The sequence below is a fragment of the Anser brachyrhynchus genome (genome assembly GCF_964034855.1).
Source record: "Anser brachyrhynchus genome assembly, chromosome: 1".
NCBI classification, from domain to species: Eukaryota; Metazoa; Chordata; class Aves; order Anseriformes; family Anatidae; genus Anser; species Anser brachyrhynchus.
Window position 1 is genome coordinate 123,676,027 of NC_137694.1, and position 13,198 is coordinate 123,689,224.

General features: G+C 37.1%; 1 protein-coding gene across 23 annotated transcripts in view; it reads left to right on the forward strand.

Annotated features, from left to right (window-relative positions):
- DMD (dystrophin) overlaps positions 1 to 13,198 on the forward strand; it is a 1,241,121-nt gene that overhangs the window by 388,876 nt on the left and 839,047 nt on the right. For 22 of the 23 annotated variants that reach the window (XM_080576230.1, XM_080576221.1, XM_080576232.1 and 19 more), the window contains one exon: positions 4,848 to 4,966. In XM_080576230.1, the coding sequence (XP_080432356.1) occupies positions 4,848 to 4,966 (119 nt within the window). Of the gene's footprint in view, positions 1 to 601; positions 762 to 4,847; positions 4,967 to 13,198 lie in introns of those variants that run through there. The other variant, XM_080576231.1, reaches the window with a different exon arrangement.

The window sequence follows — 13,198 nt, forward strand, 5'->3', positions numbered from 1 at the left end:
GATCAGATATTTCTAATGCCCTTTCTCTGGTCATTTTTCAAGAGGTTACTTGGAGTGAATATTCCCATTTATATAATCACCTTGTCTTTTTGGACATTTACACTCTATAGCAATTGCTTTTAATATCAAGTTTGAGAAGCAGTGGGGCACAGATTGCTTGACAAAGCTACAGTGGTATATCATTGAGTCCAAGGTGCGAATTTTCAGAATATAAACTTAGGATATGGTTCTATGAGTGGAATGTTCTGAACTTTATTGACTAAACAAGGCAGTAGCTGCTAAGTAGCACCAGGAATATAAGCAAAACAAAATGTTTTGGTAAGGAGAAGTCAGTTCTACTACAGTTGACACTGTCCCTATTTCAGGCTCTAGATCACAGGAGCTTTACCCATTTACTTCTTGTAATATTTTTTCCTCCAGATTGGTATCAGAGATCTTTGCCTCTCTCCTCTAAGTTACTTAAAGCTTTTTTTCTTAAAAAAAACTTTTTTTTTTCTTTCGTCTTTCTTGCACTTTAATCAGGATTTTGAAGTAGGAGTAAGTGACATTCATTAGCTTCCTCCTTGCTTCTTTAAAATGCTTGAACTTAGGCCAGGTGACTGCCTTAGAAATCAGTGCTTCACCACAGCTGTTTCTGCTTCAGGATGACAGATTGAGGAGGAGAGAAGGAAAATGGAATTAAAAAGAACTGATAGAAGAAGCAAAAGCTTGTTTTCAGTACAGTGAGGGAAATGTGGATGTAAAAGTAATGGTGTGAAAAGGTATGAAAATACTTTTCTTTTAACAAATCACTAGGTTACCTGCTACTGGATCCTGTTTTATTACTGGAGATATCTGTGAGGTTTTCTTGTGTATATGAAGTAAGAACAACAAAAAAACAATTCTTAAAACAGAGGCAGTAGCTTTTATGATCTGAATGTAGTTCCTTTCTGCATACACTTCTTTGTGAATTAGATCTCTAAGTTGCTTTTTTGTTAAATTACTTTATCGTAGCCCAATTGTAATAGCATTATAACCTTTGTTAGACATAAAGACAGCCTAAGAAAATAGCCTATTAAGCATGCATGACATTTCTTTGTAATTATATTTTAGATAAAGTTATGTAAGTTACAAAGTCTACTGATTTAAAGACTTGTGATACTGAAAAAACGCTAAACAAATGAAAACACAGTTATTGTACGAGCCTGCGATGTAAAAGTATCTTCAAAATGTTTCACTTCCTTTCTTTGAAATTCTTCCTTTTATAAAATCTTACTGATTTTATAAATTCTACCATAATCTTATTGGTTTTGTTGTTGTTGTTGTTTTTCTGTAGGGGCCTGTGATTTAGCAAACCTTATTCTTTATCTAGAGATAGGAATATGTGTCACAAATTTAAGTGGGTACTGTTACTAGATAACTTAAAGTGTTTTGTGTGTGAAATACATCTGTTTAGCTTCAGTCTGCATTATTTTTCTTACATTTCTTGAATCCCCATCTTTGCAAAATTCGTCACCTCTTCAAGATTCACAGCCATCTGCATCTTAGGTGAATTAACTTCAGGTTAATGTGGGGAAAAAAAAAAAAGAATGAATAAATGTGTCTATACTAAGTAAAGAAATTGACCCCTAAATATACTGAGTATTTTTTTTCTTCACTGCTTGTATATATACATATTTTTTTGGTCATAATTTCTATATCTGTACTCGTGAAAACTTAGCTTTCTATTTTTTGACAAAGATTTAGGAAGCAGTCTCTGAGGAGTAATTAGAGCAAACTTTGAAGATGCTTCTTAAAATTCTGTTTTACTACTAGGGGCTGCAGCTACAAACAGAGCTGTGTTGCAATGGCTCTAGAAAGGCTTAGTGCAGCCTTTCAGTACATAAAAGGGGCTTATAAGAAAGATGGAGAAGGACTTTTCACTAGGGTCTGTAGTGATAGGGCAACAGTTTGTAAACTAAAGGGTAGTTTTAGATTGGGTATAAGGAAGAAATTTTTGATGATGAGAGTGGTGAGGCACTGGAACAGGTCACCCAGAGAAGCTGTGGATGCCCCATCCCTGGAGGTGTTCTAGACCAGGTTGGATGGGGCTTTGGGCAAACTGATCTAGTGGGAAGTGTCGTTCCACACCCCCCCACCCACCCCCCCAAGGCAGGGAGGTTGGAACTAGATGATCTTTAAGGTCCCTTTCAACCCAAAACATTCTGTGATTAATATATGTATGTGCATATATAATTCCTGTTGTAACTTTTTAAATCATTTCAATGTATGCTGTCCATAGTCTTGTCATAAGCAAGGTTGGTGCTGTTTTAGCTGATCAGCTGGTGGCTAGCTGGAGTTCAACACGTTCTAGTTCTTCCTAACTTATATTTTAAACATTCATATGCCTGTATGTTTTCGGGGAGAGCAGTGAATGCTTGCTAGGTATGTCAGCTTTGATTTACTCCCTGTCAGACATGAACCAAGCTGCAGATGTAAGAACGGATTTGCTTTCCCTTTCTACAACCTGAACAATACAGAGAGAACAAGTGAAGTCTTAGAATCAGTATTCCATTTGATTTCTTTTCAATACTTTTTCACACCTGCTTGCTCCTATATTTAAACTCTTTTGGAAGCCATTAATAGCTATTGAAATTCAGTTTCAATGTTTTTTCATGGATTTTTAAGAACTGTTTGCCACAATTTGTAATCTTCTAGGCTGTAATATCTCCTGCAGTCATATTTGGCAGTAGTGCCCTGTAAGTGTACACATTGAAACATCTAGAGACTTTTTAGCGAGAAGCTGACATTTCAAGCTGCTATTATAATGCTCATGTTCTAGTGATGGGACTACTGAAGTGTGTATAGTGAGGTATTCTTTTAACAAAGGGAATATCTGCTGAATTAAATTGCTGTTGGAATAGGGAGAGCATTTTCACTTATATTATTGTTATTATTTTTAATTAAGTTGATGCTCTGAGATCTGAGTTGCTGTAGATGGTTATATACATCTGAGTTGATGTGGAATGTTTGCCATCTTCTTTATATTTTATGTTTACTATATTAAGAAAGTTCATAAGACACCTGCCAATGGTTTATTGAAGAGCTTTTGCTACTCTTATAGTTATGTCTCAATTCAAATTTTTGCTATTTGTAGTAAAAGAGAGATGCTGAGGAGGATGAAATTGAAGAGAAAGCCTTAATGCTGTGTCAGTGCTGTTCAGCAATAGCCAAAAACTGAGTGTGTTCTCAACATGATTTTAACCACAAATCCAAAACACAGCATAATATGAGCTGCTGTGTAGAATATTAACCCCATCCCAGGCAGATCCAGTACCAACAGGATGCAAGAAATTGTGTAGACATAAGCTGTGCTTTGAAAAGGCCTGTATTTTAGTATACAAATCAGTCTGATCTCACAGACTTACTACAACCATGACTAGATAACAACCTCTTAAGATTCCTCATCCACCACCCTCCTGTCTCCAGACAAACTTAATATTTTAAAGTCTTTCTGCATGTGGGAAGGATAAATTAATAGCGATACTTCTATTCTTAATTAATGTTTATAAACTTCTGCATAGAGAAGCAAAATAGTTCATAACAACTTCGTTGTTACTCTTTAAGTCACTCTCCTCTCAGAAGAACTTGGACAGCAAGGGTACATAACTGGGAAATTACTAATGCATATATAGCATTTTTCCTTTGCTCTCTTGAAGTTATTACAGTATGATGTAGTGAACATTTTAGCCATATATTATAACTATGGGAGACACTGTTTAAAATGAACTCTTAAAATTAATAAAAATGTAAGTAAATCTGTCAGAGCTAATTGCAGCATTGCAAATTGTTTAGATCATACTTGATATATTTGTAGATAAAATTACATGTGTAAATGATTTCTGTTTTAGAACAGTGTCAAAATCACAAATAGTATAGTTGTTTTTCTTCATATTATATGCACATCAGTTATTGAACACCTGATTAAACTTGTTTTTCCCGAATGCCTGATAAAAAATTCTGATCTCCTAATGGATGACTCTTAGATGAAATGCCAAAGATCATAGTGTATTAACATTATTTATATTGCAAATAGTGCAACTGGTAATACAAGGGATCAGATTATGTATCTGAGCTGTAATTTAATTTTGTTTATTCTGTCCTTTCCTGTAAGCACATTTAATTTGTGCTGTGGGGCTTTTGCTTATATCAGCTGAAACCCACAATTGGAGTACAGTTTTGTACTCATCCGAAAAGTGTGTGTTTTTCTAAAGGTTTTGATATGAAAAGTGTCCTGTGCAGTTATGCTGCATATGTTCCCACATCGTGAGATGTTGAACCTGTTGGTCCATTTCAATCAGATATAGTAGAGACCTGTTAATGTCAGCAGCAATAACATTCTTAAACCTGTAGTGAAAAACTGGTAGCTGGAGAGAGGAGGAAGGCTGCAAAATAAATACAGCAATTACCTATCTTGCTTGGCTTGCCATGAGCTAATTTTAGTGTGCACAGCCACAGCACGTGATTCTTCTCACCTGTGCGCTGTTTGGGACTGAAAGAGAGTGAGCAAGCCTGTGACAGGTATTAGGGGAGTGACAGGACCAGAGTGCTGTGGGTGGAAACAACTGGTTTGGGGGGAGTTAGGTTATAGGCCAGTGGGATTTAGTTGGGGATAAGAAATGTGGTTAATGTGGTGGTGATGGATATGGATGGGTATAAGTTATAAACCCATTAGAAACCAAGCTTTGTTAGTTCTAGCACTGACTGAACGAGTTCTTTCATTAAGAAAACAAAAAAGTAGTAGCTGATACTGATGGATAGCAGTAGAATTATATAGTCTAACACCAAAAAAGAAGAAACTGATTGTTCCTCTTGTTTTTTTTCTTTAGACCCGACTTGTTTGATTGGAATGCTGTTGCTTCTCAGCAGTCACCTGTGCAACGATTAGACCATGCATTTAACATAGCCAGGCAACACCTGGGCATAGAGAAACTCCTTGATCCTGAAGGTTAGTACAAATTACATTCTTTTCTCTAGGTTGAAAATCAGTTTTTCCATTCACTTGGTTGTAGCTGAACTTCTTTGCACAAAAGTTTAATGTTTTGCAAGATAATTCATAAACTGAAGACAAATTCTTTTTTTATACTTTGATGTTAATTTTGCTCCCTACTGAAATAGCATAAACACTCCCTGTATGCTTGAAAGCAATCTTTTTCATGCTGAAGTTTGGGTCCAGAGTTCTAAGGTATACACACCAGTATCAAGGTGTCTTGAAAATAAGCTGATTTCTGTTTAAAGAATTACAGCATGCAGCTCATATCTTTTGGAGAAATCATAATTTCAAATCAGCTCTCAATATATGTATCCAAATGTAGATTCAAACTGTAGCTAATTGTATCTTAAAATACAGCTATTTTATGTTAATTCATTTTAGCACTTGATTGTAGATGTAACTTTTTGCTTGAATATCATCATTATGCTAGACTTGCAGTATTTTTCACCACTGATCCTAATGAGACTGTTTAACTCAATAAACAATGACTTAGGAAAATCCTCTCTTTCTTCTGTGCTTCCTTATACAGTCATGTTTGAAAGAAGCCTCCATTTTTCACGTGATCTTGTTTATTTCTATCTATTCTATGTCCTTTTTTTTATTGCTGAGAGACTAAATAATTACCCTCAGCGAACATTTCTAAAACATTCTTTAATATAAGGCAATGTTGAACAGCCATTGTATTTCCTTTTTTTTAATGCTCTTATATATATGTATATATACACTATCTTTTTCCACACTGTGATCCGTATGCTGCATTTTCATGCAATTTCCCACAATTTGTCTATTAAGCCTCTAGCAAATGCAATTTTTAATGTTTGTGGCATTAGTTATCAGTGGCTCACCTCATAGTGAATTTTTGATGGAATGAAACAGAAGTTTCTGATGTTAAAATCAGCCTAAAACCTAGCATTGAGTCTTTTGATGTTTAAACACAATAGAGTTTGCGTCTAATTGACCTAATAACCTTGCATACTTTATGTAGGAGAAATACAGGAAAAAGATTGTCTGCTTATGCAGGGAAAACAAAACAAACAACACAACCTTGTTAGAGGGGATTAATTTAAGACGATGGTATTTTGCACTATGTAGAATTCAGAGGAGCATCTGAAGTAGCGCTCACAATTGGAGCAGCTAGTAAGGCTTGAAAGTCAGTAATAAGAAGGACTTGCCACCACATCAGTGAAGACTTTGTGGGCACCTCCTGAGTGTCTGTCTTGTGTGCAGCCAAATAGCTCCTCTTACGAGATGCAGCTTGTAAGCTCTGGGTGAGATTGGAATGGAAAGCGTGGTTGCACAACAGAACAGATACAACCACAGTAACGGGTTGAACTTTCATCTTAAAATAGTTTAACGAATAAGTTATTTTCTGGATGCAAAAGTCACTGGTGATTAGACATTTTATTCTGCTTTTGGCAAAGATAGTTGCAGTTGTTTAGCCAACAGCTGAAAAACTCTTAAACATTGGTGGTTTTCCAAATGTCTGCTGTAATTATTTGCTATTCAGTGCTGTAAGTTGTGGTGCTTGCCACCTATGTTTTTAGTTCTCTCCAAATACTAATAAAAATAAATTATTAATAATAATAAAGAACAACCTGCAAGCTTTTGAAAAAGAACAGTTAATTCTGTACCTATTTGAAGACACATTAAGAATTTGTGCAACTGTAACAATTTCATTCAGCAATACATTAAGGTTGCCTATCTAAAAATCAAATTTCTTTCTAGACTGAAAGACTGAATTAGTGGTGTATCAGGAAGTGGAGAATCTTGTTTGCAGGTTCCAGCATACTGTTTCTGCAACTTTGCTTTGCATATATATCACCTCTCCTAATTAGATACTCAAATATCTCTTAACAGCGTATTGTGTGACAACACTGCATTCTCTGTTAGCTGAATAAAAACTGCAGAGCAGTTTTATCTTTGTTTTATTCCTTATATATTTATTAACTTTAATAGTTTATTTTCTGGATACAAAAATCACTATTGATTAGACGTTTTATTCTGTTTTTATTAAGGATATGTGCAGTTGTTTAGCCAACTGCTGAAAAACTTTTTAATGTTGGTGGTGGTTTAAGAAAGTTCAACCGCTGTAAGTAAGAACAGAAAGGGAACATACAGTCAATGCCTCTATCTTAGGATAGAGGCAAACAAACTTATCTGCTAGAATAAGATACGTGGTTAGGAGCTTTATTCCAGCCTTTTTCCTTTCCTGTTCAGACAGAATTGATGAGAATGCTAGCCCCATTGCAGAGCAAAAAATTTGAAGATACTTTAACTGTCAGCGTCGGTGGGTTGTTGTTTTTTCTTCTGATGTATAAATGGCATGTAGAAAAGCATAGCAGACAGGTTTTCTTCCCCTTCAGTCATGAAAAAGCTGTGGAAAAGTCAACTCTTTCTTCTTGACTGAATCTTTTCAGTGAATGAAATATAAGCAAGCTTATGTGCATGTCTGGTGTTTACCTGTAGTGAGGAAAGAAAAAAAAAAGGGGGGGGAAAAAGGGGGTGGGGAAAACTACTGGTTGGTAGAAAGTGTTGTTTAGAAAAGAGTTAATGAACGCTTAGATTCTAGGGGTCAGGATTTGAAAGGAGTAATGTTTTTGCAAATTGAACTTCCTAGGCAAAGTATATCTACATAACTCACAGTGACCTATTGTTGTAGGACATTTATGATTATGTAGCTAAGAAGTTTAAAATCTTGGTAATGCTTTCTGTGACCCCTCCAAAGGAAAGTTTTTTGTTTGTTTGTTTTTCCTTTTGGTTGATCAAAGTATGTGTTTGTGAGCATTCAGTCATATCTTATTCATCTCAAAATACCATGCAACAAATATTGCCAAAATCAGGCCATTTTAGAATAGTGATTTCTGATCAGGTTTGAATGACAAAGCTGGAAGGCTGAAAAATTATACGGTAGTAATATGTATTTTATTGTAAAGCAGCAACAACAAAATTACTCTTGATACAACTAAGGAAAATGACTTTTTTCACACATTTGTGGTGAGTGTTGTGAGATTCAGAATGTAAGTTAGTTGTTGACTTTTCAGAAGATTGTTTGATCTTTTTCAATGCAAATAACAGATTTGTTAATCTCAGACCTTCCTTAAAGTGTTTTAGATACAATTAATTATAAGTTTCTTTGAAAATTTTTGTTTTACAGATAAGTGGAAAAGCAAAATCTTCAGCTCCCTGTTTCTCAACTCATTATTTTGAATTATTGTTATATGTGGGAAATACGGGTGATGGAGATATTTGCTGTCTTTGTTGGTATGAGTTAACTTTAGCTAATTGTAGCAGAAGACTTGAAATATCTTAGGAGAATGAACCAAATAACAATAACATCAATAATTATAACTCATACATATGGAATTTTCAACAGCTTTGATCAAGCTGTTAAGAATAATCTATTTTTTATGCCTAACTACCAGTACCTGGAGTTACAACTTCTAGCAGTTAACTGGTTGAGTATGATTGTCTTCTCTGTACTGCAATTTTGGAGGAACATGGTTCTGTTTTTCATGTATAAACCTCAGAAAATACACTAAAGGCTGTCTGTCCAGTGTACCTCTTATCAAGTAACACTGTTACGTTGCAGTGCACCCGTTATCTGGGTGTGCTGGGCGGGTGGGGAGGCTTCCCTATAGGAGAATAGAGTCTCCAGTCTTTGAGGTTAAGAAAAAAGCTTAATATTCCAAGTTCTGTGCTTTCGTGTGTTTTGGAGTTTGCATAGGCTTGCGGAAGGCATTTTCAAATGCCATAGGAATGAGGAAAGACTTGAATATAATTGTTTCATCTGTTCACATCAAATATTTTTTTAAGCCTGTGTTACCAGAAAGGGTAAGTGCAACTACTTTGACGTATAATATATGTTTGTCTCTTTCCAAAATTTTAGATATGAAGTAGAGAATAGGTCTGGTGTTAGCTCTGTCAGAGGGGAACTCTTCTTTCTCATAAGCATCTTTTTAAATACCCCAAGTGCAAATTAGAACAAATAAACAGTAACAATTTGTGTTATGGTCAACATCATGTAGTAATTACACGTTATTGGCTGTATACTGAATTTTTACCTGTGAACTTCGATAGTTGTTCCTTCTGGTACATTGGGTTTATGTGTCAAGGTTTCGGTAGTGGGGGGCTGCAGGGGTGGTCTCTGTGAGAAGAGCCCAGCAGCTGCCCCATGACAGACCAGAGCCAGCTCCAAAGGGGAGCCACCGCTGGCCAGAGCCAAGCCAGAGAGTGATGCTGGGTGGGCCTCTGGGAGTGCAGATTTAAGGAATGGAAAAAACACTGTGTAACAGCAGCTGGGAGAGAGGGGTGAGAACATGTGAGAGAAGCAGCCCTGCAGCCCCCTAGGTGAGTGCAGCAGGAGGGCAGGAGGTGCTCCAGGCAGGCAGCAGCAGTTCCCCTGCGGCCTGTGCAGGGAGAGGCCCCCGGTGGAGCAGGCTGTCCCCCTGCAGCCCATGGGTCCCACACGGAGCAGATCTCCACGCTGCAGCCCGTGGAGGAGCCCACGTGGAGCAGGTGGATGTGGCCTGGAGGAGGCTGCGGCCCATGGAGAGCCCCCGCAGGAGCAGGCCCCGGGCCGGAGCTGCAGCCCGTGGAGAGGAGCCCACGCAGGAGCAGGGGGTCTGGGGGGAGCTGCCGCCCGTGGGGGACCCGTGCTGGAGCAGTTTGCTCCTGGGGGATGGATGGACCCCGTGGTACGGAGCCGTGTGGGAGCAGTGCTGGAAGAGCTGCTGCCTGTGGGCAGCCCCCGCAGGCTCAGTTCGGGAAGGACGGCATCCCGTGGGAGGGACCCCGCGTGGAGCAGGGGCAGAGAGTGACTGTGAAGGAGAAGAGGAGATGAAGCATTAGGGACTGACCGCAGCCCCCACTCCCCTGTTCCCCTGCTCTGCTCAGTGGGAGGAGGTTGGAGGGGGGAAGTGTTTTTCATTTGCTTTTAGTTTCTCTCTGCTCTAGCTTGTAAGTAATAGGCAATAAGTTATATTAATCTCTCTATTTTGAATCTATTTTGCCCATGAAATAATTGTTGAGTGATCTCCCTGTCCTTATCTCAACCTTTGAGCCCTTTCCATCATATTTTCTTCCCCTTTCCCTTTGAGGAGGGAGAGGGAGAGAGTGGTTGGGAGTGGAGCTCAGCTGCCCAGCTGGGTAAAACCAGTAAACACATCATGTAGTCTCAGTAGTCAAGCAAATTCCTGGAAAGTTAAGGCAAATATTCAGTTTAATATCCCATCAATTTTGCTATGAAATGTTTGCAATGGTTCTTTTGATACTGCGTGCTATAATATCTTCCAGTTTCTCTTCATTTTTCACGGTAATTAAATATTTGAACAATGGTGTAGTGATCTTCAAAGAGATGCCTGGCTTTGAGGCACAGACAGTATCATACTGTAGAGAAAATGAAAGTTTGATACTACAGTGTCAAACACCCTCTGCTAGACATGCAGTGCTGGAGAAATAAGTCTTTCTGGAACCTTGTGTTTGTTGTATGGTAGCAATTTTCTGTGACAAAACTTGTTAATCCTTGTGTAGCAAGGTGTGCTTTGGGATAAAACATGCATGACCTAGCATTAGAGGAATCTTTGAGGGACAATAGGGAGTGCTCCCTCTGACACTGAATCTGGGAATACATTGGAGCTGTGTCCTCTTTCCCCTTACAACAGCTGAGTAGTAGGAAGTATGGTAGCAGTGGCAGAGCCACAGGAGATGAAGTGTCTGTGTGCTCCCTTCTAGCAATAAAGTGATTCTTTAATGAACTCGTGCCTGCTGTCATTTTTCTGAGTCTTGTGCTTGTTTGTGCTAGCCCAGTAATAAGTAGACTCTGAAGTTATATAATGGCATTTCTGCTGTTCTTTTTAGGTGAAGTAATTATCCAGTTTCTTATGCTTTACGGTGTAGCCTGATAAAAACCTCATTTAATCTATCTTAGTCACATTTGCCATATTTTCCCTTAATTTGCACTGATGACATGAGTTTTTGGCACCATTATTAAGTGATAATGAGACTCAGACAGTTTTCCATTTGATAACTTTTTTGTTTGATCTTGATTTTGCATATTTCTGTATCTCAACCATACCTGTAGCACAGAGAAGAGGAAGGAGAAAAAAATCCCATCAGCATTGTAGTTCATCAAGTCATTAACCCTGTCTGTACCCACTAGTTGTATACAGCAGTAATAGTGTTTTCTTGTTCATCTTGCTGACATGGCTAGCGTCAAGGGAATATGAGAAGATACTTGTTTTCTATCATGCCCTAAAATTTAGAAATGTTTTTGCTAGTATGCTCTCAGTGTATGTTTAAAAATAAAAGGGGAAAAAAATAAGAAGAAAGTCTATAGGATTCACAATAATAAAGAAGTTAGTTGTTACAGGATGTTATTACTGGACTTTACCCATAAATATTTGGAGTGGTTTAGGTCAGGAGCTACCTGTTATCCTAATGCCACTGGCTTGTTACTAGAAGTAAACTTCCAGTTAATGAGCTCTCTTAGTGTCTGGTGTCCTGTTACACAGCTATTTAGAAAAATAAATGTAGATCGGCAGGGGTCTTCTCTCCTATTGCAAATCTAATGATTTATCACATTGCAGTGCTAATGGTTATGTTATTTTTAGATATTCAAAATAGAATGTAATATGGTCGATGACATTTCTGATGCATTCTATCCTTATCTGTAGTGACAGCAGATGGTTTTTGAGAAATCTCTTTGTTTGCTTGTCTGAATATTCAGTATTCTGCCAGTATTTGAACTACTCTGTAAGAGCTAGGTAATGGGGGTCAGACAAATTTGCATTAATAATGTCATCAGTTATGAATACCTAATTTGTGAGTAGCTTTTGCTTCTATTTCAAAAGTAGCAAAATGCAGTGTAAATAGATGTAATGGCTTTGATAGTTCATTTAAGTATATAATCCATGTTTTGTGAGTACTGTCACCTGGTCTGAGGTATTCTGCAGCTGTGCATTTTGACTGTTTCATTGTAATGTGTGAGTAGCGGATGTTTTTGACATCCGCTTTGGTAGACACTGGCTTCCAAAACTGTATTTTGTATCAAATGAGTCAGTGAGCAATTGTTACCTTTTTGTAGCTAACAAAAACAAAGAAAATGTACCTTTGTGGCTTTAGAAAAAGAAAATGATAAAAATCCCTTGAAAAAGAATTAAAAAGTAATCATGTCTTCTCTCTGTGCTGTTTTTGTCTTAAGATTCTCCTTTAAAAAAAAAATGCAAGAAAAAATTGCTAAATTTCTTCAACTCATTGATTTCTGGCATACAAATTTTTCTAATCTATAAGCATTCTTTCTACTGGAACTGTAGACAGTGGACTTGCATTAACATTGTTACAGCATTGAAGTACAACAAGTGGAAGCACAACCTTTTAACTACTGCTTTACCATTTTTCAGTATAAATTCCAGCAGGATATGTCATCGTTTCAGATGGGTATGTCAACATATACTTTGTCTTTGGTTCTTAGCACAGCTCTGAACAACAGCAGGAGAAGGGACTATGGAAATACCTTCAAAAAGAATAATACACTATTGTCTGAGTAGAGAAACAGGTAGATTTTTATCTGAATGAATTTATAATACAGATTAGGTTTTTAAATTGATTGCTAGTTTTATCCATTTCAATATTGTAAGATTTTACTACTATCTTTGAGATAACTTCCGCCAAAATTAAACTGCAGTTCTTCTGTGTTAAGTTTAAAGTCTAGCTTTTTCTTCAGTCTCAAGCAAATAGAAATAGCAAAAAATAGTTACTTCATCTAAAAACATCTTCTCTTCCATATTTATGAATAGATTTATTATTACCTCATCAACATGTAAGCAAATCAATTAACCAGACACTAAATGACAAACAGTAACTTTTACAGGTTTTAATGGTAATAAATGATTGGAAGGCTATTTCATTAAGAGATTCAAAGAAAAAGCAGGTGCTTCCTCTTACAAGTGAGAAAACATAAAATGACTGGGATTTAATTTGGTGGGAATACATCCATTATAAAACAAATTACAAGATTTTTTCTGTCGCAGTGGATTTGGAGACTATAATATCACTTGAAATGCTGAATTTGAATTATAAAGAGCACTCTAGTAATTTTGCATTGCAGTTGTTTTTGTAGGTAGTTGTCAAGTCAATGATCACTGTGTTTCTGAAGTCTTATATTCTGAAATATTTACATTTGATCATCAT